Here is a 20,914-nt window from a genome sequence, read left to right as displayed (position 1 = left end):
CCGCTTCTGCCGCCACGGGGGATACAGGATAGAGTAGTTTGCAGTACTTGGGCGGGAGAGGGGAAGGTGTCGGATATCTATCAGGAACTGCTGGAAGCAGAGGAAACCCCGGTGGAGGAGCTTAAGGGCAAATGGGAGGAGGAGTTAGGAGGAGAGTTAGAGCCGGGTCTGCGGGCGGGAGCCCTAAGTAGGGTCAATTCCTCCTCATCCTGTGCTAGGCTCAGTTTAATCCAGTTTAAGGTGGCCCACCAGGCACATACGACGGCGGCGAGGATGAGTAAGTTTTTCTTCGGGATAGAGGACAAATGTGCGAGGTGTGCGGGAAGTCCACCAAACCATGTCCACATGTTTTGGGCATGCCCGAAGCTTGGAGGGTTCTGGCAGGGGTTTGCCAAAGCAATGTCCACGGTGCTAGGTACGCGGGTAGTGCCGAGTCCAGAGGTGGCAATCTTTGGAGTGTCAGAAGTTCAGGGAGTTCTGGCCTTTGCCTCCCTGGTAGCCCGGAGACGGATCCTTTTGATGTGGAGGGACTCGAAACCCCCGAGTGTAGAGACTTGGGTCAATGACATGGCTGCTTTTCTCAGCCTCGAGAAAATAAAGTTTGCCTTAAGAGGATCAATGCTAGGGTTCTCCCGGAGGTGGCAGCCGTTCGTCGACTTTCTTGGATAAATTTAAAATGTCGGCAGTAGCAGCTTTCCGAGGGGGGGTGGGGGGGAGGGTAAGTGTTATTTTATTTTATGTTATTTCATGTGGTTTGTGAAGACAGACCCGATTGGGGAAATGTTTATTTTTTTCACCATGTTAATGTTTAATGTTTACTGTTCTTTTTCTGTTATTGTTATAAAATTTTACAAATACTTCAATAAAAATATTTATTTAAAAAAAATAAAATCGATTCGTAGTCGAGGATTCAGTTTCTGCGATGACTTCGCCAGTGGAATAGTCGGTATCGGAACTTTATCTTCTTTGTTTGAATTTACTTACTAGTCTTTCTTAAAACTTTTTAAACCTGGTACCATGTTTTTTTTTAAAATATTTTTTATTCTCCTTTTTCACATTTTCTCCCAAATTTGCACCCCCCAACAATAATCAATAACAAATATGCCAATCCCCATATCAATAACAATGATCCTATCCTCCCACCAAACTCCAAACATTAGCCCGCATGTTCACACAAACAAATGACAAAAAGGAATTAGAGATCACCCATAGTCGCCATTAACACACACAGCCCCCCTCCCCCAACCCGCCCACCCACCCGCCCCAACTAATGTTCGATGTTATCTAGTTCTTGAAAGTGCATAATGAATAATGCCCATGAATTGTAGAACCCCTTCATCCTTCCCCTCAGTTCAAACTTAACCTTCTCAAGAGTCAAGAATTTCAACAGGTCCCCCCGCCACGCCAGGGCACAGGGTGGGGAGGTTGCTCTCCAACCTATCAGGATCTGCCTTCGGGCGATCAACGAGGCAAAGGCTACAACACCCATTTCCAACCCTGGCTGGTCCGACACCCCGAATATGGCCTCCCGGGGGCCCGGGTCCAGTTTCACGTGCACCACTTTAGAAATTACCTTAAAAATCTCCTTCCAGTAATCCTCCAGCTTTGGAAAACGACCAAAACATATGAACGTGATTAGCAGGCCCCCCGCACCACCCCCCCCCCCCCCCCCCTGCAACGTTCACACACATCTTCCACTCCCTCAAAGAATCGGCTCATCCTCGCGCTGTGAAGCAACTGTGCTAACCACTGTGCTACCTTACTTCCTCTGCTTGGTTTAAAAGTGTGTCTCCTTTAACAATGGAACAAAAGTGATAAAGACAAAATAAAAGAAACAGGAACTAAAGGAATCAAAAGGAAGGCATTTACACTCTGCCATCACCAAAGCTATCCCCTGAATTTGGCAGATAGTCACTTCCTCTATCTGCAATAGAGGAATTCCATTTCCATGAGAGAAGGTGCTGGTTCCATGAAACCAGGGGCTGGTTTAGCACAGGGCTAAAGAGCTGGCTTTTAAAGCAGACCAAGGCAGACCAGCAGCACGGTTCAATTCCCGTACCAGCCTCCCCGAACAGGCGCCGGAATGTGGTGACTAGGGGCTTTTCACAGTAACTTAATTTGAAGCCTACTTGTGATAATAAGCGATTTTCATTTCAATCAAGTGATCAGATGTCCCTCGGGATTGGACACTGCTGTGAGCTGTACTCCTGTGAGATGGACATCTCCAAACCACTCTGTGATGCTCTCCCACAACTTCCTATTGTGAATGAGTTAGAGGAAAAAACCACCTCACTTGATCTCGAAAAGACTGGTCAGACTGTAAACAGAAAAGCACCCAGCAAGGATGTAATCCCAGGTGAATTGCTTAAGCAGGAAAAGAGCCATAAATTGCCGAACCTTTATGACTTCCGCTCACTGCTGGGAAATATGCTCCGTTCCACTGAAGATACAGGATGCAAAACTAATCATACTGTACAAAAACATGGGTGATCGAGGAGACTGCGACAACTACAGTGGCAAATCACTCCTGAGTTTCACAGGAAAGACTACAGGGGAGGTTGTGGTATTGTAGTATTGCCACTGGACTGGTAACCCAGAGACCCGGGGTAATGATTTGGGGACCCAGGTTCAAATCCCACCAGGTCGATATAAAATATCTGGAATTAAAAGCCATGAACCATTGTTGATTGTCGTAAAAAACCCATCGGGTAACTCTAATGTCCTTTAGGGAAAGAGATCTGCTGTCCTGACCTGGTCTGGCCTATATATGGGGCGGGATTCTCCCGCAACTGGCCAGATGGCCCGACGCCAAGAGCGGCGCGAACCACTCTGGCGTCAGTCCGACCGGAAGGTGCGGAATCCTCCGCAGTTCCGGGGGCTAGGCCGGCGCCAGAGGGGTTGGCGCTGCGCCAACCGGTGCCGAAGGGGCGGCGCGAGTTGGTGCATGCGCAGAATCGCCGGCATGGTTCTGCGCATGCGCAGACCGGCCACCATGTATCCTACGCATGCGCAGAGGGGTTCTTCTCCGCGCCGGCCATGGCGGTGCCCTACCGAGGCCGGCGCAGAAGGAAAGAGTGCCCCTATGGGACAGGCCCGCCCGCAGATCGGTGGGCCCCAATCGCGGGCCAGGCCACCATGGGGGCCCCCGCGGGGCCGGATCCCCCTGCGCCCGCCCGAGGACTCACCTAGCCAGCCTACAAGCCAGGTCCCGCCCTAGTGGACCATGTCTATTTCACGCCGGCAGGACTGGCCAGGAAATGGCGGCCGCTCGACCCATCGGAGCCCGGAGAATTGCCGGGGGGGGGCGCTGCCAATGCCAACGGCCCCCGACTCGCGCGGCGTAAACCCTGCCCCCGGCCAAAAAACAGCGCCGGAGAATATGGCAGACGGCATCGGAGCGGCGGGACGGGATTCGCGCCGCCCCCCTGGGATTCTCCAACCCGGCGGAGGGTCAGAAAATCCCGCCCACGATTCCAGACTCTTGTGCCAATTTTGGAGAGACTAGTCAAGCAAATACTTGACATAGCCACACATGCAAATAGCTGACATACATAGTCACACACAGTCACACTCGCAGAATCATACCTCACAGACAATATTCCAGAAACCACTATCGCCATTCCTGGATATGTCCTGTCTCACCGGCAGCACAGACCCAGCAGAGGTGGTGACAAAGTGTCAACATCAACTCTGGACCCCATGAAGTTTCATGACACCAAGTCAAACATGGGCAAGGAAACCTTCTGCTGATTACCACATACACCTCCCCCCCCCCCCCCCCCCCCCCTCAGCTGATTAAGCTGTACTCCTCCATGTTGAACACCATTTGGAGGAAGCACTGAGGATGGGCAGGGTGCAGAATAAACTCAGTTTGGGTATTAATGTCCGTCACCAAGAGTGGTTCTCCTAAAGGATATAGCTGCTGGGCTCAGTCGACATCAGGTAGTGAGGGAACTAACAGAGGGAAAAACACATTTGATCTGCCTGCTGCAGATGCATCTGTCCCATGACTGTATTGGTAGGTGACCATCGCACAGTCCTTGTGGAGGCAAAGTCCACTCTTCACATTAAGATAACCTCCACTACTACCGTACTAAATTGTATAGACTTTGAACAGATCTAGCAACTCAAGACTGGGCATCCATGAGATGCTGTGGGCCGTCAGCAGCAGCAGAATTGTACTCAACCACAATCTGCAACCTCATGGCTCAGCATATATCCGGAGCGAGGTGGGGAGGGGTCGCGACTTGCTGGAGCTGTTCAGGAAACCCACGCAGACACTCCGCACAGACAGTGATCCAAGCTGGGACTAGAACCCGGGTCCCTGGCATTGTGAAGCAACAGTGCTAACCGCTATGCTATTGTGCTGCCCAGAGACAAGAAGAACCATGGGGAGACAATATAGGCTCAATGCCACAACTTTGAGGGGAGTACAGGAGGGACCTCAGGGTTCAAGTGCATATTTCTCTGAAGGTGGCCAGGCAAGTTGAAACAGTTTTTAAGAAGACTTTTGGCATCCTTGCGTTTATAAATCGAGGCAAAGAGTATAGAAGCAAGAAGTGATACGACACCTCTACAAATCATTGGTCAGACCACACTTGGAGTATTGTACTCAGTCCTTGCACCTTATTTAAGGAAGGATGTTAACGTCCTGGAAAGATTGCAGAGGAGATTTACTGGAATGGTACCAGGAATGAGGAATTTTATATACAAGGAAAGATTGGAGAAATTGGGCTTGTTCATCTTGGAGCAGAGAGGATTAAGAGGCGACCTTATTGAGGTGTTCAAAATTCTGAACAATTTTGACAGGGTAAAGAAGGATATTCTGTTTCCACTCAAGTTGGTATGCCAGTGACTAGGGGTTCACAATTTCAAGATGGTCAGCAAGAGAGCTAGAGGTGAGATGAGGAGAAACTACTCTACCCAGAGTCATTGGGATTTGGAATGCGCTGCCTGGGAGAGTGGTGGAGGCGGATTCCATAGGAGGTTTCAAAAGAGAGCTGGATATATATTTGAAAGTGATGAATTGATGATTGATGATGATTGGAGGGCGACGGAGATATGGCTGGGGAATGAGAGCCGGTGCAGACACGATGGGCAGAATGGCCTCCTTTCATTTAATTTCCAGATCATTAAGGAAGGTGCCACCACTGGACTTTCTGTAAACTACCCTGGGGTAAGTGGGAGTGGGGCCGCAGCTAAAGCCTTCAAGTTAGGCCCCTCACACGATGCTTCCTCCACCTGTATCCATTCCGCTTCTTCCTCTCCCACCATTGCCGAATCTTCTCTATATTCGCAGCCCAATAATAATACAAAAGATTGGGCTGCGCCAACTGCCCCACCCGCCGATTCCTTTGTAAAGCCACCCGTCAAATTTATGACATCTTACCAGGCCATATAAAATCCGAAATGATTATATCCATCTTTTTTTTTTTAATTTAGAGTACCCCATTCATTTTTTCCAATTAAAGGGCAATTTAGTGTGGCCAATCCACCTAACCTGCACATCTGTGGGTTGTGGGGGCGAAACCCATGCAAACAGAGGGAGAATGTGCAAACTCCACATGGACAGTGACGCAGAGTCGGGATTGAACCTGGGACCCCAGCGCCGTGAGGCAACAATGCTAACCACTGTGTCACCATGCTGCCCCTGTATCCATAGAAGAATATCTTAGGCAGAAATATAAGGAGGGATTAAAACACAGGCGGAACCAGCAGTGCTAGGGCACCATCCTGACCAAATGGCACGCAGCTAGGAGCCTCCGATCCCCTTGGGGGACCCAGAGTGTGGTTCTGTCTGGTCCCCCTTTGTGGGGCCCAGAGCTAAACAGTGCTCGCCCGAGGCCCCTGAGGCAAAGGGATTGAATCCCAAAACCTCAGGCACCTTGGGAATCTGTACATTAGAGTCAGGCTTACTGTCTCGCTCCAATATGCAGAGTTGACAAAAAGTGATACCGCCCATTGTGGGCAGAATTCACTTTCCAACGTCTCATGAGATTGCGTCGAATCCCGCGAGGCATTCTGAGCTGGGTAGACCCTGGGAACAGGGTCTCCTGGCTTTCAACAACCCAGCTGCATTGCATCAAGCTGCTTGTCCGGCGCAGTGTGGCCGTAGGATCGCACACCTTATTTTTCATCACAGGATCGTCAGCTGGAGGTTCACATTCAGGCCTCTATCTTTCTGGAGGGACACTTTATTTGACATCAAACTTTACTTTCAGCTGACGGTTTGACTTCAGGTCTCCGCAGTCTCTAGCAAACTGCACGCAGACATGCTGGAGACAGAGTCAGCCCTCACTGTGGCCTTCCAGAGCGAATTAGCTGCATCTTTTTGGGAGAGAATTAGTTGGATCTCTTATTTGGGCTGTCAGAATCAAACCTGAATCCAAATGCAGGTCTTCGGTCGCTGAAAAGGGCATAAATGGGATCAGATCCAATCACCAGCTGTTCCCGGGCAGAGCACAGACTTTTGGGCCAATTTATCAGCCACCAGCCAATCAATCAAACCGAGTCTTCACTAATGCCAGCCAGATTCATCTGTTTCAATTAATGGTACAGGCACCTTGCTTGTCTTAAAGTGAGATGTCTATCAATAATCCCGAGATCAAATGTGCAACAACAAGATAAAAGAAAGAGGAGATAAGGGAATAAACGGAAGGATCCTTACACCGATATCCCTCTGTGTGGGTATTGGTGTTTTGGCGTTCCTATCTTGATGTTTGTGTGGGTGTTGGTGTTTTCGGGTTCACATTGTGATGTCTCTCCCTCTTTCTCTAGATGTTGCTTTGGGGTTAATATCCTGGTATCTCACTCTGTGTTTTTCAGGCTCTCACTCTCTCCGTTATTTCCTCACAAGTATGACTCCAAACCCTGGATTACCAGAGTTTGTGGTCGTCGGCTATGTTGATCATGTCCAGTTTATTATGTACGACAGCGATCGGAAAGAGCTGATCCCCCGGGAGCAGTGGATGGTGGCGAGCGAGGGTCCTTTGGCTTTGCAGCGGAAGAAGGTGCTTGTGCAGGAACAGGAGCAGAATATTAAATGGTATACTCAGGTGCTTCTGGCCAGGACCAACCAGTCAGGAGGTGAGTCCTTGCTTGTCTTGCCCGCTGGTCTCTTCCTGTGAGTTGGGAGCTCTGGGTGGGAATTGAGAGAAGCTGGGAGAGGATGCGGAGTGGGGGAGCAGGAAGCTGTTCTGTTGTCTGTGCCAGTGGATGTCATGTCTCATTGTAAGAGGTTTTACAACACCAGGTTAAAGTCCAACAGGTTTGTTTCGATGTCACTAGCTTTCGGAGCGCTGCTCCTTCCTCAGGTGAATGAAGAGGTATGTTCCAGAAACATATATATAGACAGATTCAAAGGTGCCAAACAATGCTTGGAATGCGAGCATTAGCAGGTGATTAAATCTTTACAGATCCATAGATGGGGTAACCCCAGGTTAAAGAGGTGTGAATTGTGTCAAGCCAGGACAGTTGGTAGGATTTCACAGGCAAGATGGTGGGGGATGAAGGTAATGCGACATGAATCCCAGGTCCCGGTTGAGGCCGCACTCATGAGTACGGAACTTGGCTATAAGTTTCTGCTCGGCGATTCTGCGTTGTCGCGCGTCCTGAAGGCCGCCTTGGAGAACGCTTACCCGGAGATCAGAGGCTGAATGCCCTTGACTGCTGAAGTGTTCCCCGACTGGAAGGGAACATTCCTGCCTCATGATTGTCACACGATGTCCGTTCAGGACGCGCGACAACGCAGAATCGCCGAGCAGAAGCTTATAGCCAAGTTCCGCACACATGAGTGCGGCCTCAACCGGGACCTGGGATTCATGTCGCATTACATTCATCCCCCACCATCTGGCCTGCGAAATCCTACCAACTGTTCTGGCTTGACACAATTCACACCTCTTTAACCTGGGGTTACCCCATTTCTGGATCTGTAAAGATTTAATCACCTGCTAATGCTCGCATTCCAAGCATTGTCTGGTACCTTTGAATCTGTCCATATATATGTTTCTGAAACATACCTCTTCATTCACCTGAGGAAGGAGCAGCGCTCCGAAAGCTAGTGACATCGAAACAAAACTGTTGGACTTTAACCTGGTGTTGTAAAACTTCTTACTGTGCTCACCCCAGTCCAACGCCGGCATCTCCACATCATGTCTCATTGTGACAGTAACTCAAGGAGTCTGTGTTTGATTGACAGGGATCCACACATACCAAACGCAGTTCGGCTGTGACCTGAGTGATGATGGGACCAGGAGTGGGTTCCACCAGAGGGGATGGGATGGACAGGATTTTATCAGCTTCGACAAGGAGCACATGGTGTGGGTGACCCCTGTCCCATGGGGAGAGAGCATCAAAAACAAGTGGGACCAGAACATGGCTAGCAACCTGGGATGGAAACATTACCTGGAGGAGGAATGTATCGAGTGGCTGAGGAAATACCTGGAGTATGGACAAAAAATACTGAAAGCCGGTGAGTGATGGGGGACTGAGAGTCGGTGAGTGAGGGGGGACTGAGTGTCGGTGAGTGAGGGGGGACTGAGAGTCGGTGAGTGAGGGGGGGACTGAGTGTCGGTGAGTGAGGGGGGACTGAGAGTCGGTGAGTGAAGGGGACTGAGAGTCGGTGAAGGGGGTGATGCCTGGGATTCTCTATCTCGAGTTTCCTATACTGATTCCACTTCCTTTCTCTCTCAGTTGCCCCCATCGTGTCCTTTACCCGTTTGGGTGATTCTAACTGGCTGTCCTGTGTCGTCACCGGCTTTTACCCTCAAGCCATCGAGGTGAATCTGTGCAGAGACGGAGTGGTGATTGATGAGACCCTGTCCAGTGGGATCTTACCCAATCACGACAGGACCTCCCAGATCCGGAAATGGGTGGAGTTTGATCCGGAGGACCAGGCCGAGTATTCCTGTCGGGTGGAACACAGCGGACTGAATGAGGCACTGATGGTGATTTATGGTAAGACCATTTCTCACTGTTAGAGAGAACCAGCCTCAGATTAGGATCACAGGAAGGAGGGTCAGTGCTGAGCTGCCAATGCACGACAGGCTGAGGTCTATAGTACAGCGAGAGGGAAATAAATATTAAGTAAAAATGTGTCAAGAGTTCTTATCATTATTAGAATACAGCAGTCGTTGATCCTGGGATATTAAATTGCATATTATCCATGTGATATTACAGGAGGACAGGGCCAGGTGAATCCTGGGATATTACAGGAGGCCAGGGCCAGGTGAATCCTGGGATATTACAGGAGCCCAGGGCCAGGTGAATCCTGGGATATTACTGGAGGAAAGTCCAGTGTATTATGGGATGTTACAGTACCGAATGTCTGTGTGTATTCTGGGACATGACAGCATGGCAGGACTCGGTCCATCCTGGGATCTTGCATTATTCAGCTTAAGATCAGTGGTCGGGAAAATAATGGAACTCCTTCTGTTGGCGAGAATTAAAGAGAATCTAGAAACACAAAAGAAACAAATGAATTGTCAACATGGATTTTGAAATGGAAACTCTTAATTGACCTGACTGATTGGTATACAATGTAGGCAATGGTAATTCAGTAGATGTAATTTAACATGCTGTTTCTAAATCAGTGAGATGACCCATGATAGACTAATGGTAAGGCCAGAGAATGTGGAGTTAGGAAACAAATGGCAGAATGATTGGGAGCTGACTTGAAGACAAAAAGCAGAGAGTGAGAGTGAAGGATCATTATTCAGAGTGACAGAAGATGAGACGTGGTGATCCACAGGGATCAATGCTGGGATCACCGCTGTTCACAATTTCCATTCAATGATTTGGGCAATGGAATCAAAAACACCATTTCTCAATTTGCAGAGGACACCAAATTGGATGGGATTAGTCGATACTGAGCAGGATTGCAGCAAATGAATAGACAATATAAACTTGTAGAATGGGCAAATAATTGGTGAATGAAGTTCAGCACAGATAAACGTGGGAGAGTTTTCATTAAGGATGAACAGGGAGATCACATCCTACTTGGAAGGAGCAAGTCTGGGTGGGGTCAGGGACAAAGGGATCTTGGTGTACAAGTACGGCGATCAGTAAACTTAGCGTCACAGCTGAGACAAGGCAAAAAACAAAGCAAACAGAAAACCAGGCTTATTTTCTCAAAGGATATCATTGTAAATTAGGGAAATTATGCAAAACCTGAATCAAAGCTTGGTTAGACCACATTTACAATACAGTGTGCAGTTCCGGCCGTCATTTTATACAAAGAATGTAGAGCTACTGGCAGGGTGCAGAGACGATTTCCAGAGATGATACCAGGAACAAGTGGGTGTAAGTATTAGGGAAGGATTGACAGGCTGGGTCTCTGCTCGCAGGAAAACAGAGGGATGGGGTTGACCTAAGGTCTTTAACACTCTGAAAGGTTTTACAGAGCAGATAGGGAATTGTCAGGTGGATGTACCTTTAAGAAATGGGTGTTTATCAAATAGCTGCAGCGATGTCAGAGTGTGGGTGCAGCTGGGCTGTCTGTCTTTCACTTTCGTTTTTGAGCAGGCAGCTACAGTGTGTTTTTGGTTTCGTTTACAGAATTGAAGAGCTGCATTCAAAGCAAGCAGCTGTATAATGATCTCTCTCTCTACAAGCTAAAGAATGTCACCAGATCATTGATGATTTCAAAGTAATACCGGTTTCTGTAGAGCATTTAAACCTGCTGTCTTTATTTTAGAAAGGATTTAACTTATGGATGTTGTTTGGGAAATTATTAAGGGTTACCTATTGAATATTGTATTTGGGAAGGTATCAGTGTTTGTAGTTGATAAGATGTTTACTGTGTGTTTATAAAATGTTAACTGGATTCATAGAATAAACATTGTTTTGTTTTAAAATACTTTAGCTCTCTGTTGCATCACACCGGTAAAGTGGGCCATTGTGCTCCCCATAACTAAAATCTATTTAAAGTTGTGGGTCAGGTGAACTCCATGATATACTTTGGTCTTCTCTAAACATTGGCCCTTAACATAATGTTTCGTGTTGAGAGCTTATCTAGAGGCCATCAATACAAGATAGCCAGCAAGAAACATCACAGGAAATTCAGAAGAAACTTCTGTACCCAAAGAGTGATAAGGATGTGGAGCTTACTAACATAGGGAATAGTTCAAGGGGAACATTGAAAAGCAAATGAGAGACGGGAATAGAGAGGTAAGATGGTCGATTTAGATGAGGAAAGATCGGAGAGGCGCGAGTGGAGCCCAAACACCAGCATGAACTGGATGGGCCGAAAGGTCTGTTTCTGGGCCGCATATTCTGTGTGTTCCTGATTCTCCCTCTCTGTCTCCCTCTGGCATTCTCTCCATCTCTTTCATTTCTCTCTCACCCTTTCTCATACTCCCCCTCTCTCATTCTCTCCCTTTCATCTTCCCCTCTCTCGTTGTCTCCATTTATCTCTTATTTTCTCTCTCTCTCTCTCTCTCCTCATTTTCCCTCTCTTCACTCTGTCTCTCTGATTTTCTCTCTAACAGTGCCAAAGCCTCACTCCCAGGTTCCTGTTATCATCGGGATGGTGCTCAGGATCCTGGGGCTGCTCATCGCTCTCATCATTGTGGCTGTTCTCATCTACAACAAGAAAGGTAGGAATCGGAGGGAAAACAGCAGCTCCACACTGGGGTTCAGTTTTTCAGGGATTCTGGGTATGTAACTCAGGGTGGGTTGGTTCAGGGGTCTATGGAGAGGCTCGGGGCGCATGGGTACCCCTGTGTGGGAGGCTTCTCGGTGTCGGGGTGTGGCAGACTACAGATATAAGGTGCTATGTTGGTGAGGGAGAAGCGGGGGTGGTGGTGGGGGGGGGGGGGGTTGGAAGAGCCCCTGGGTTGGATGAAGGTCTCATGTTCAAAGGGGAGGGTCTGAGAATTGGGGAAGGGTCACAGATTGGATGAGTTCAATGAAGGTCGGGGTGAGAGCGAGTTGCTCGGGTCAAAGCGGGAGTGAATGGCTTGTGATATGAGGTCGCGCGGGACTCAACATTCTGTTAGAGCGGCTCAGTGTGAGGGGGGCCCATCTGTACCTTTCACTCGGAGTTCCAGCTTCTCTCTGATTTTCTGTCAGTCTCTCGTCACTCTGAACATTCCTTGTTTTACAGGGAGAGGGAAGAGAGGCTACAATCCTACAAAGAGTAAGCTGATCACCAAACACACTCTGGATCTCTGTGAAACTCTGAATTATTCTTCATTCTGTGTCTTATACACTCAATTAATTGCTATGCCTTTGTGTGTCTCTTGCTCTGTCTGTCTCTCTATGTCTTTCTCTCTCTGGCTCTCTCTGTCTCTCTCTCTCTGGCTCTCTCTCTCTCTCTCTCTCTGTCTGTCTCTCTCTCTGTCTTAGTCTCTCTCTGTCTCATTAGCTCTCTCCCTCTCGTCCCTCTGACTCTCTCTCTCTCTGTCTCTCACCCTCTGTCTCCCTCTCTCTCTGTCTCTCACTCTCTCTCTGTCTGTCTCTCTCTCTCTCTGTCTTTCTGTCTCTCTCTGTCTCACTAGCTCTCTGTCTCTCTCCCTGTGACTCTCTATCTGTCTCACTATCTCTCTGTCGCTCTCTCTGTCTTTCTGTTTGTCTTTCCGTTTCTGTCTGTATGTCTCTCTCTCTCTTTAGTCTCTCTCTCTCTTCCTCTGTCTCGCTCTCTGTTAGTCTCTCTTTCTCTCTGTATTGTATACTTTGCTCTCTCTCTGATAATGAGCAGTTTTTTAATGCCGCTCCTTCCTTTAACAGCTTGTGATAAAGTGGATTCTTCATCCAACTCCTCTGCAACTTCCTGAGGTATGAACAATGTTGATCAAAATTGGGAGTGGGTCATTCTAACGGGGATATTCCCGCTGGTGTTTGATGTGTTAGGCAGGTCGGTTCAGTGTGGACTGCACTTGATGCAGCTGTTATGGGTGAGGTGTTTTCAGAACCCAAAAATGTATCATGGAGTTCAACCAACCTCTCCCTTTAATGGATTTGTTGCTTTTCCTAGCATACGGCTTTTTCCCGAGGTGTGGAATTACAATTATGGACACGTGGGTTTTTAAACACAAAACACTGTTTATTCCATGAACTCAACTTAACATCTTAAATAAACATTGGATCTCTTAACACCCCTTACTTCAAAGATAACTCAGAAAATATTGCAACAGTAAATAATTCATTAAAATGTTCCTTCAAACTTCCAAGAGACTTAACACCTTTAAACAGTATCACATCAGGTTAAATAATGTTTATATTTTCTGTTTTATGGCAGAGATATATATGCTTGGTTGACTTCACCTCCAGCACCTTGCTTTCTTCCTGCAGCTCTCTGGAAACACACAGACACGCCCAAGCTGCTTTCTCAAACCTGGCTTTCTCCCTTCAAGCAACTCACAGCAAACCAGAACTTCTCAAGTTGCTGTCTCAAACTGGCTTTCTCCTTTTAATCAGCTCCCAGCAAAACAGCCAGGCACTTTTAAACTGCTCTCAGCAAAACCAGCCAGGCACTATTCAAAATTGAAACTTCAAAATGGCTGAACTGAGCTGAGCTCCACCCACTCTGTGAAATCACTGTTTTCTTAAAGGTACATTGCTTAAACATCCAGTTCTTTAAGGCACTATCGCATGGCACAGCGATGCGAATAACAGACCTCTAACACTGTAGAAGATCCAACATTGTTTTATTGAACGATAGAACTAATATACATATGTAACTGTGGGTCGACACTATACTGAACTGACTGGAGACCTTGTACTAGCCTGACCAGACTTACGAGCTACCGCATGGTGTTTGCACTGTGCTAGCTCATGGACGCTGATTGTCTCAGTGGCTGGGTCCAGAGAGAGCGGGAAACCTAGTGCTCTCTGGCTTTATAGTGGTGGTGTCCTGTCTAGTGATTGGCTGCACTGTGCTGTGTGCTTACTGGTCATCCTGGGCGTCATTCTCCGACCCCCCGCCGGGTTGGAGAATCGCCGGGGGCGGCCGGGAATCCCGCCCCCGCCGGTTGCCGAAGTCTCCGGCACCGGATATTCGGCGGGGGCGGGAATCGGGCCGTGCCAGTTGGCAGGCCCCCCTGCTCGATTCTCCGGCCCGGATGGGCCGAAGTCCCGCCGATAAATTGCCTGTCCCGCCGGCGTGGATTAAACCACCTTTTGAACGGCGGGACAAGGCGGCGTGGGTGGGCTCTGGGGTCCTGGGGGGGGCGCGGGGCGATCTGGCCCCGGGGGGTGCCCCCACGGTGGCCTGGCCCGCGATCGGGGCCCACTGATCCGCGGACGGGCCTGTGCCGTGGGGGCAACATGGCGGAGGCGGAAGAGACTCCCTCCACTGCGCATGCGTGGGAAACTGTCAGCGGCCGCTGACGCTCCCGCGCATGCGCCGCCCGTGGATGTCATTTCCGCGCCAGCTGGCGGGGCAACAAAGGCCGTTTCCGCCAGCTGGCGGGGCGGAAATTCCTCCGGCGTCGGCCTAGCCCCTCAATGTTAGGGCTCGGCCCCCAAAGATGCGGAGCATTCCGCACCTTTGGGGCGGCGCGATGCCCGTCTGATTGGCGCCGTTTTGGGCGCCAGTCGGCAGACATCGCGCCGTTTCGGGAGAATTTCGCCCCCTGTGTGTCAATCACTGCCTGTCTGCACTTCATTATATACATGCGTGGATATTATGACATCTCCCCCCTTCTTTTTTAAAAATAAATACTAAGGTGTGGATGCTTATAAATATATATATATATATGTACCTGACTATATACAGAAAGATGTCTAAACGAACGTATATACAAAGGAAGGTTGCGATTGTGCAGATACATGTCAAACGAAACAATATTTACAAAGGTCCAATTGGTGAAATCACAAAAATGTACATAAGCTCAGTCTACAGATTTAGTCTGTGTGGTGGGTGCCGAATTCCAGTTGATTGCTGCAGAGGCGGATTAGGAGCTGCCTGCGCTTGGAGAGGCGGGATCGCTGGCATCGCGGTGGGCACGTGGACCGGCAGGATTGCTGGTAGATCAGTGGCCTCATGGTAGGGTACGTCCGGAGGAGGCATCGTAGGCAGCGGGGCACCCCAGTCAGGTAGCGGGCGTGGAACTCTTCGCAGTGCCCGTCTGTTGCGCCGTAGCAGGGAGCCATCAGCCACGCGGACAAGGAATAATCTTGGGGCCATTTGTTTGAGCACAACAGCTGTGGCTGACCAACCGCCCTCAGGCAACTGTACGCGAACATGATCAGTTGGGGCCAGCTCGGGCAGATCCGTGGCATGGGCATCGTACGTGGCTTTCTGTTGGGCCCCTGACTGCTGCACTTTCTGTAGGACCGTGAGGTGGTCAAGGTCGGGAACGTGGATGGCTGGATCTGTGGTCCTCAGAGTGCGATTCATGAGCATCTAGGCTGGAGACAATCCAGTAGACAGTGGGGTTGCCCTGTATGCCAGCATCGCCAGGTTAAAATTGGAGCCTGAATCTGCAGCTTTGCACAGCAGCCGCTTTACAATGTGGACCCCTTTTTCGGCCTTCCCGTTTGACTGCGGGTAGAGATAGTGGGGACTGGAGGTAACGTGATGGTTGTAGGACTGTGCGAAGTCAGACCATTCCTGGCTGTACAAGCAAGGACCGTTGAGCATTACCGTGAGCAGTATCCCATGCCTGGCGAACGTTTCTTTGCAGGCTTTGATTACCGCCTTCGATGTGAGGTAGAACAGTTTCACTACTTCTGGGTAACTGGAGAAGTAGTCAACCAGGAGTATGTAGTCACGCCTCTTGCCGTGGAAAAGGTCTACACCTACTTTGGACCACGGAGAGGTCACGGTCTCGTGCTGCTGCAATGTTTCTTTGGGTTGAGCTGGCTGAAACTTCTGACAGGTAGGGCAGTTGAGGACTGCGTCGGCAATGTCCTGGCTGATGCCCGGCCAATAGACCGCCTCCCGAGCTCTGCGTCGGCATTTCTCGACCCCAAGGTGACCCTCATGGAGTTGGCCCAGCACCATAGCCCGCATACTCTGAGGAATTACGATTCAGTCGAGTTTCAGAAGGATTCCCTCCACCACCGTCAGGTCGTCTTTTACGTTGTAGAACGGGGGACATTGTCCCTTCTGCCAGCCATTGCTGAGGTGCTGCATCACGCGCTGCAGCAGAGGATCCTTGGCTGTCTCCTCACGAATTTGGACCACCCATTCGTTGGAGGCTGGAAGGTTCGAGGCACACAACTGCACTTGGGCTTCTATGTGGCAGCTGAAGTCACTTTGTTCATGCGGTGTGGTAATGGACCTGGATAGGGCATCTGCAACGATCAGCTCTTTACCTGGCGTGTAGACCAGTTCGAAGTCGTAGCGGCATTTCTTTAGAAGAATACGCTGTAACCGAGGTGTCATGTCATTTAAACCCTTCTGGATTATGTGGACTAGAGGCCTGTGGTCCATCTCTACCGTGAATGTCGGCAGGCCATAAACATAGTCGTGGAACTTGACTATCCCTGTTCGGAGGCCCAGACACTCCTTCTCAATCTGAGCGTACCATTGCTCAGTGGGCATCATGGCCCTGGAGGCATACGCCACTGGACCCCAGGACGTGGAGTCATCCAGTAGAAGGAGCACCGCCCCAATGCCGTCCTGGCTTGCATCAGTTGATATATTGTTTTCCTTGGTTGGGTCTAGAACGCTAGGACCGGGGCTTTCGTGAGTTTTGCTTTCAGCTCGCGCCATTCCTCTTCATGCGTGGGCAGTCACTGGAATTCCGTCACTTTTTGACGAGATAGCGGAGGGCCGTAGTGTGGGATGCCACATTGGGAATGAATTTCCCGAGGAAGTTGGCCATTCCGAGCAAGGGGAGGACCGTCTTCTTGTCCTCCGGGGTCTTTATGGCATTGATCGCCGAGACCTTGTCGGTGTCCGGCCGTGCGCCCTGCTGCGAGATGTAGTCACCTAGGAATTTGATCTCCGATTGACCAAATGAACACTTGGCCCTGTTGAGCTGAAGACCATGTTCATGGATTCTTTGGAATACCTGTTTGAGGCGAGCGATGTGTTCCTGGGGCATTGTGGACCAGATAATGACATCGTCAACGTACCCTCGCACCCCCTCGATGCCCTCCATCATCTGTTCCACGACGCAATGAAATACTTCGGAGGCAGATATGATGCCAAAAGGCATCCGGTTGCAGCAGTAACGACCAAACGGGTGTTGAATGTGCACAACTTGCGACTGGACGTGTCCAGCTGTATTTGCCAAAAACCCTTGGAGGCGTCGAGCTTAGTAAAGAATTTGGCATGAGCCATCTCACTGGTCAACTCTTCTCGTTTTGGTATCGGGTAATGCTCCCTCATGATGTTGTGGTTTAGATCCTTAGGGTCAATGCAAATGCGAAGCTCCCCTGATGTCTTCTTGACGCAGACCATGGAGCTGACGCAGTCTGTGGGCTCTGCAACCTTTGATATGATGCCCTGGTCTTGGAGGTCCTGTAATTGCTTCTTCAGACATTCCTTGAGGGGCGCCGGCACCCGGCGTGGTGCATGAATTACAGGGGTGGCGTTCGGCTTGAGCAGGATTTTGTATCGGTATGGGAGCGTGCTCATTCCGTCGAACACGCTGTGGTACTGTGTGATGATGTCATCTATGTCGGCTTGCAAGTTTCCATAGGGCGAGGCCGTCGCCGGTGATGATGACATGGTGTGGACGCGTTGAACAAGGTTCAGGAGTTTGCAGGCACGAGCACCGAGCAGAGATGCTCTGTCAGGCCCGACGATTTCAAACCGCAGCGTCGCCTTAATCGACTTGTTGGATACCCCCAGTTGACACGAGCCACTGGCAGCTATGGCGTTGTCATTGTAGTCAAGGAGCTGGCAGGTCGGTGGAAGAATACTTGGTTTGGCGTGGATGCTGTCGAGGTCGGATTTCGAGATGAGGTTCGCCGATGCGCCGGTGTCCAGTCTGAACCGGATGCGGGCCTTGTTCGCTGTGAGGACAGCGGACCACTCGTCATCGGGATCCACCCTGAGGATCGAGAGGCGTTGCGTAGGTGTGCTGGAAGGCAGCGCATGTGTAGTTATGATGCCCACCCGGTATGGGGACTTGAGGCACTCAGCATCAGGGTCTGTTGGGCTGTCGGGATCGTACTCTGGCATGCCTTGTTGTATTGAGCGGACACTTCTGCGCCTCAGCTGGGATTGCTGGCTGCTGAGCGGTGGAGCAGATCTGCAAAGGGCTGCGTAGTGGCCAAGCTTGCCACACTGTAAACACCGGCGTCCTTTTGCCGGACATTGCCGCTTTAAGTGGGCGGAGCCACAATTTGGACACGTCATGACGCCGGCGTCAGCGCGTTCCGTGCGCCATCACGCATGCGCAGTGCAGTCAATCGACGTACGCACCTGCGCAGTTGGGTTGTCGGGCTCGTCGTCCACTCGGTCGTGGCGCGCATGCGCAGGGACCCGGGAAAAGTACGCAAAACGGCCACTCTCCTTGATGCTCAGGCCCTGCATTTGTGCAATGGCCTGCACCCGTTCCACCTCGTGGGAGGCCAGCCTCGCAGTTTCTGCCGCCCTGATGTGGGAGTAACGATTCTTAGCACGCTCATGGACAACGCACGTCTCGACAGCGACAGAGTGGGTAAACTGTTTGACTGTCAGGAGCTGCTGCCGAAGGGAGTCGGAGTGGACCCCGAAAATGATCTGATCCCGGATCATGGAATCAGCCGTCGAGTCATAGTTACATGACTGCGCTAGGATGCGGAGATGGGTGACGAAGGACTGAAAAGGTTCATCCTTACCCTGAAGCATCTGCTGGAAAACGTACCGTTCAAAGCTCTCATTCGCCTCAATGTCGCAGTGGCTGTCAAACTTCAGCAGGACTGTTTTGAATTTTGTTGTGCCTTCGCTGTCAGCGAACATGAGGGAGTTGTAGATGTGGATGGTGTGGTCCCCCGCGGTGGAGAGAAATAGCGCTGACATCCGATGCTGCTTCGAGGTCGGAGGCCTCGATGTACCAGAGGAACTTTTGCTTGAAGAGCTTCCAATTTGCGCCGAGGTTGCCGGAGATGCGGAGCTGCGGAGGAGGCTGGTTGTTCTCCATGTCACCGGATGGCTGCTTGCTGGTCAATGCTGATTCACTCGGACTTCCGGTTGCGGCTATGCGGAGCTAAGTTGCACATTCGGCGGCTCCCGCAAAAACTGACTTTTGGGCTCTTTTCAGGGCCCCCAACGGCACTTTTTTGAAGTTTCCCGGTGTGGGAAGGAGATTATAACAGCTCCCCGATAGTATATGGCTTCTACTAGGAGCGGGGCAACTAAAAAGGTGGTGGTGGACCCGAAGAAGGTGCGAGGGAAGAAGGACAAAATGGCGGCGGGCGGAGACCAGACAGCGTGGAGGCAGTGGGTGGAGGAGCAACAGGAGGTTATCCAGCCCTGCTTCAGAGAGATTAAAAAGGACCTGCTAGAGCCGATGAAGGCTTCTATTGATAAGCTGCTGGAGACACAGACGGCCCAAGGGGTGGCGATCCGAGAGGCTCGACAAAAACCTCCGACAACGAGGACGAGATCTTAGTCCTGGCGGTAAAGGTGGAGGCGCATGAGGCACTCCACAAGAAATGGCAGGAGCGGTTCGAGGACATGGAGAATCGGTCGAGGCGGAAGAGTCTGCGGATTCTGGGCCTCCCGGAGGGGCTGGAGGGGCCGGATGTGGGGGCCTATATGGTCACCATGTTGAACTCGCTGATGGGAGCGGGTTCCTTCCAGGGGCCCCTGGAGCTGGAAGGGGCCCATAGAGTACTGGCGAGGAGGCCCAAGGCTAACGAGCCTCCACGGGCGGTGCTGGTGAGGTTCCATCGGTTCGTCGATCGAGAGTGTGGGATCAGGTGGGCCAAGCAGGAGAGGAGCAGCAGGTGGGAGAACGCGGAGGTTCGAATATACCAGGACTGGAGTGCAGAGGTGGCGAAGAGGAGGGCCGGGTACAATCGAGCGAAGGCGGTGCTGCACAGGAAGGGGGTGAGGTTTGGCATGTTGCAGCCGGCGCGACTGTGGGTCACCTACAAGGACCGGCACCATTATTTTGAGCCTCCGGAGGAGGCGTGGGCCTTTGTTCAGGCCGAGAAGATGGACACAGATTGAGGGTCGGGATGGGCGTTTGGGGACTGCGGTTGATATATTAATTTTTTTTTTTGGAGAGGGGGGAGGCTTTACTTTGCTCCTGGTTTCTTTTTCTCCGTGTTTTTCTCTTTCGGTCGGTGGGGGTGGTTGGGGCGGGTTGGGCACTGTTTTGGTTGGGTTGGTCGGGGGGGGCTCTTGGAGGGGGGGAGGTAAACGGAACAGGGGTGGTGGCCCGCGGGGCAGGGGGAGGCCCGAGTCGGGGGTCAGGGGACTGGGCCTGTAAAAGGCACTGCGTCAGAGGTGGCGGGGCCGGGTAGGTGGAAAGCGCGGGCTTTTTCCCGCTCTGAAGACTGGAGGGGGCGGGGCTGGGGCGGGGAAGCGAGGGTTGTTTCCCACGCTTACAATGGAATGGGGAGGGGGAGCCTATGGATGGGGAACGAGAGAGGAGGGTGTGTCACACAATGGGAGGAGTCGCAGGAGAGGCGGGAGTGGCCGGGGTCAGCAGGAGTCAGCTGACTTGCGGAAGTGCAATGAGGGTAAATCAGCAAGGATGAGTCCTAGCTGGGAGTGGGGGCGGGGGGGCGGGGGGAATCGAGTAGCTGCTGCTATGGTCAAGGGGGAGCTGGAGCGAGTGGGGGGGGGGGGTCGAGACAGTGGTATGCTGCGGTGGGGAACGGGGGAACGGGCCGGGTGTGGGGTGCGGGTGCGTGGCTGGACGAGGAGGGGTCATGGCTAGTCGGCAGGGGAGGGGGGCGAGTAACCCCCTGATCCGGCTGATAACCTGGAATGTAAGGGGACTGAATGGGCCGGTGAAGCGGGCCCGCGTGTTCGTGCACCTGAAGGGGCTGAAGGCGGATGTGGTTATGCTCCAGGAGACAC

The 20,914-nt window shown here is 51.1% G+C and overlaps 1 protein-coding gene across 3 annotated transcripts in view; it reads left to right on the top strand.

Annotated features, from left to right (window-relative positions):
* The window catches only part of LOC140390261 (major histocompatibility complex class I-related gene protein-like), a 76,397-nt gene that overhangs the window by 33,481 nt on the left and 22,002 nt on the right, over positions 1-20,914 (top strand). Inside the window, exons 2-8 of one of the 3 annotated variants that reach the window (XR_011934602.1) lie at positions 6,826-7,086; positions 8,198-8,470; positions 8,692-8,955; positions 11,487-11,594; positions 12,104-12,136; positions 12,727-12,774; positions 13,291-13,550. Coding sequence is in view for 2 of the 3 variants with exons in the window: in XM_072475270.1 (XP_072331371.1) it covers positions 6,826-7,086; positions 8,198-8,470; positions 8,692-8,955; positions 11,487-11,594; positions 12,104-12,136; positions 12,727-12,773 (986 nt within the window). In the remaining variant the exon portion in view is untranslated. The remainder of the gene's footprint in view (positions 1-6,825; positions 7,087-8,197; positions 8,471-8,691; positions 8,956-11,486; positions 11,595-12,103; positions 12,137-12,726; positions 12,775-13,290; positions 13,551-20,914) is intronic. The other 2 variants (XM_072475270.1, XM_072475271.1) reach the window with 2 other exon arrangements.

The sequence above is a fragment of the Scyliorhinus torazame genome, chromosome 14, assembly GCF_047496885.1.
Source record: "Scyliorhinus torazame isolate Kashiwa2021f chromosome 14, sScyTor2.1, whole genome shotgun sequence".
Classification (NCBI taxonomy): Eukaryota; Metazoa; Chordata; class Chondrichthyes; order Carcharhiniformes; family Scyliorhinidae; genus Scyliorhinus; species Scyliorhinus torazame.
Note: the sequence above shows the minus strand (reverse complement) of the source record. Positions and strands in the feature narration are given on the sequence as shown.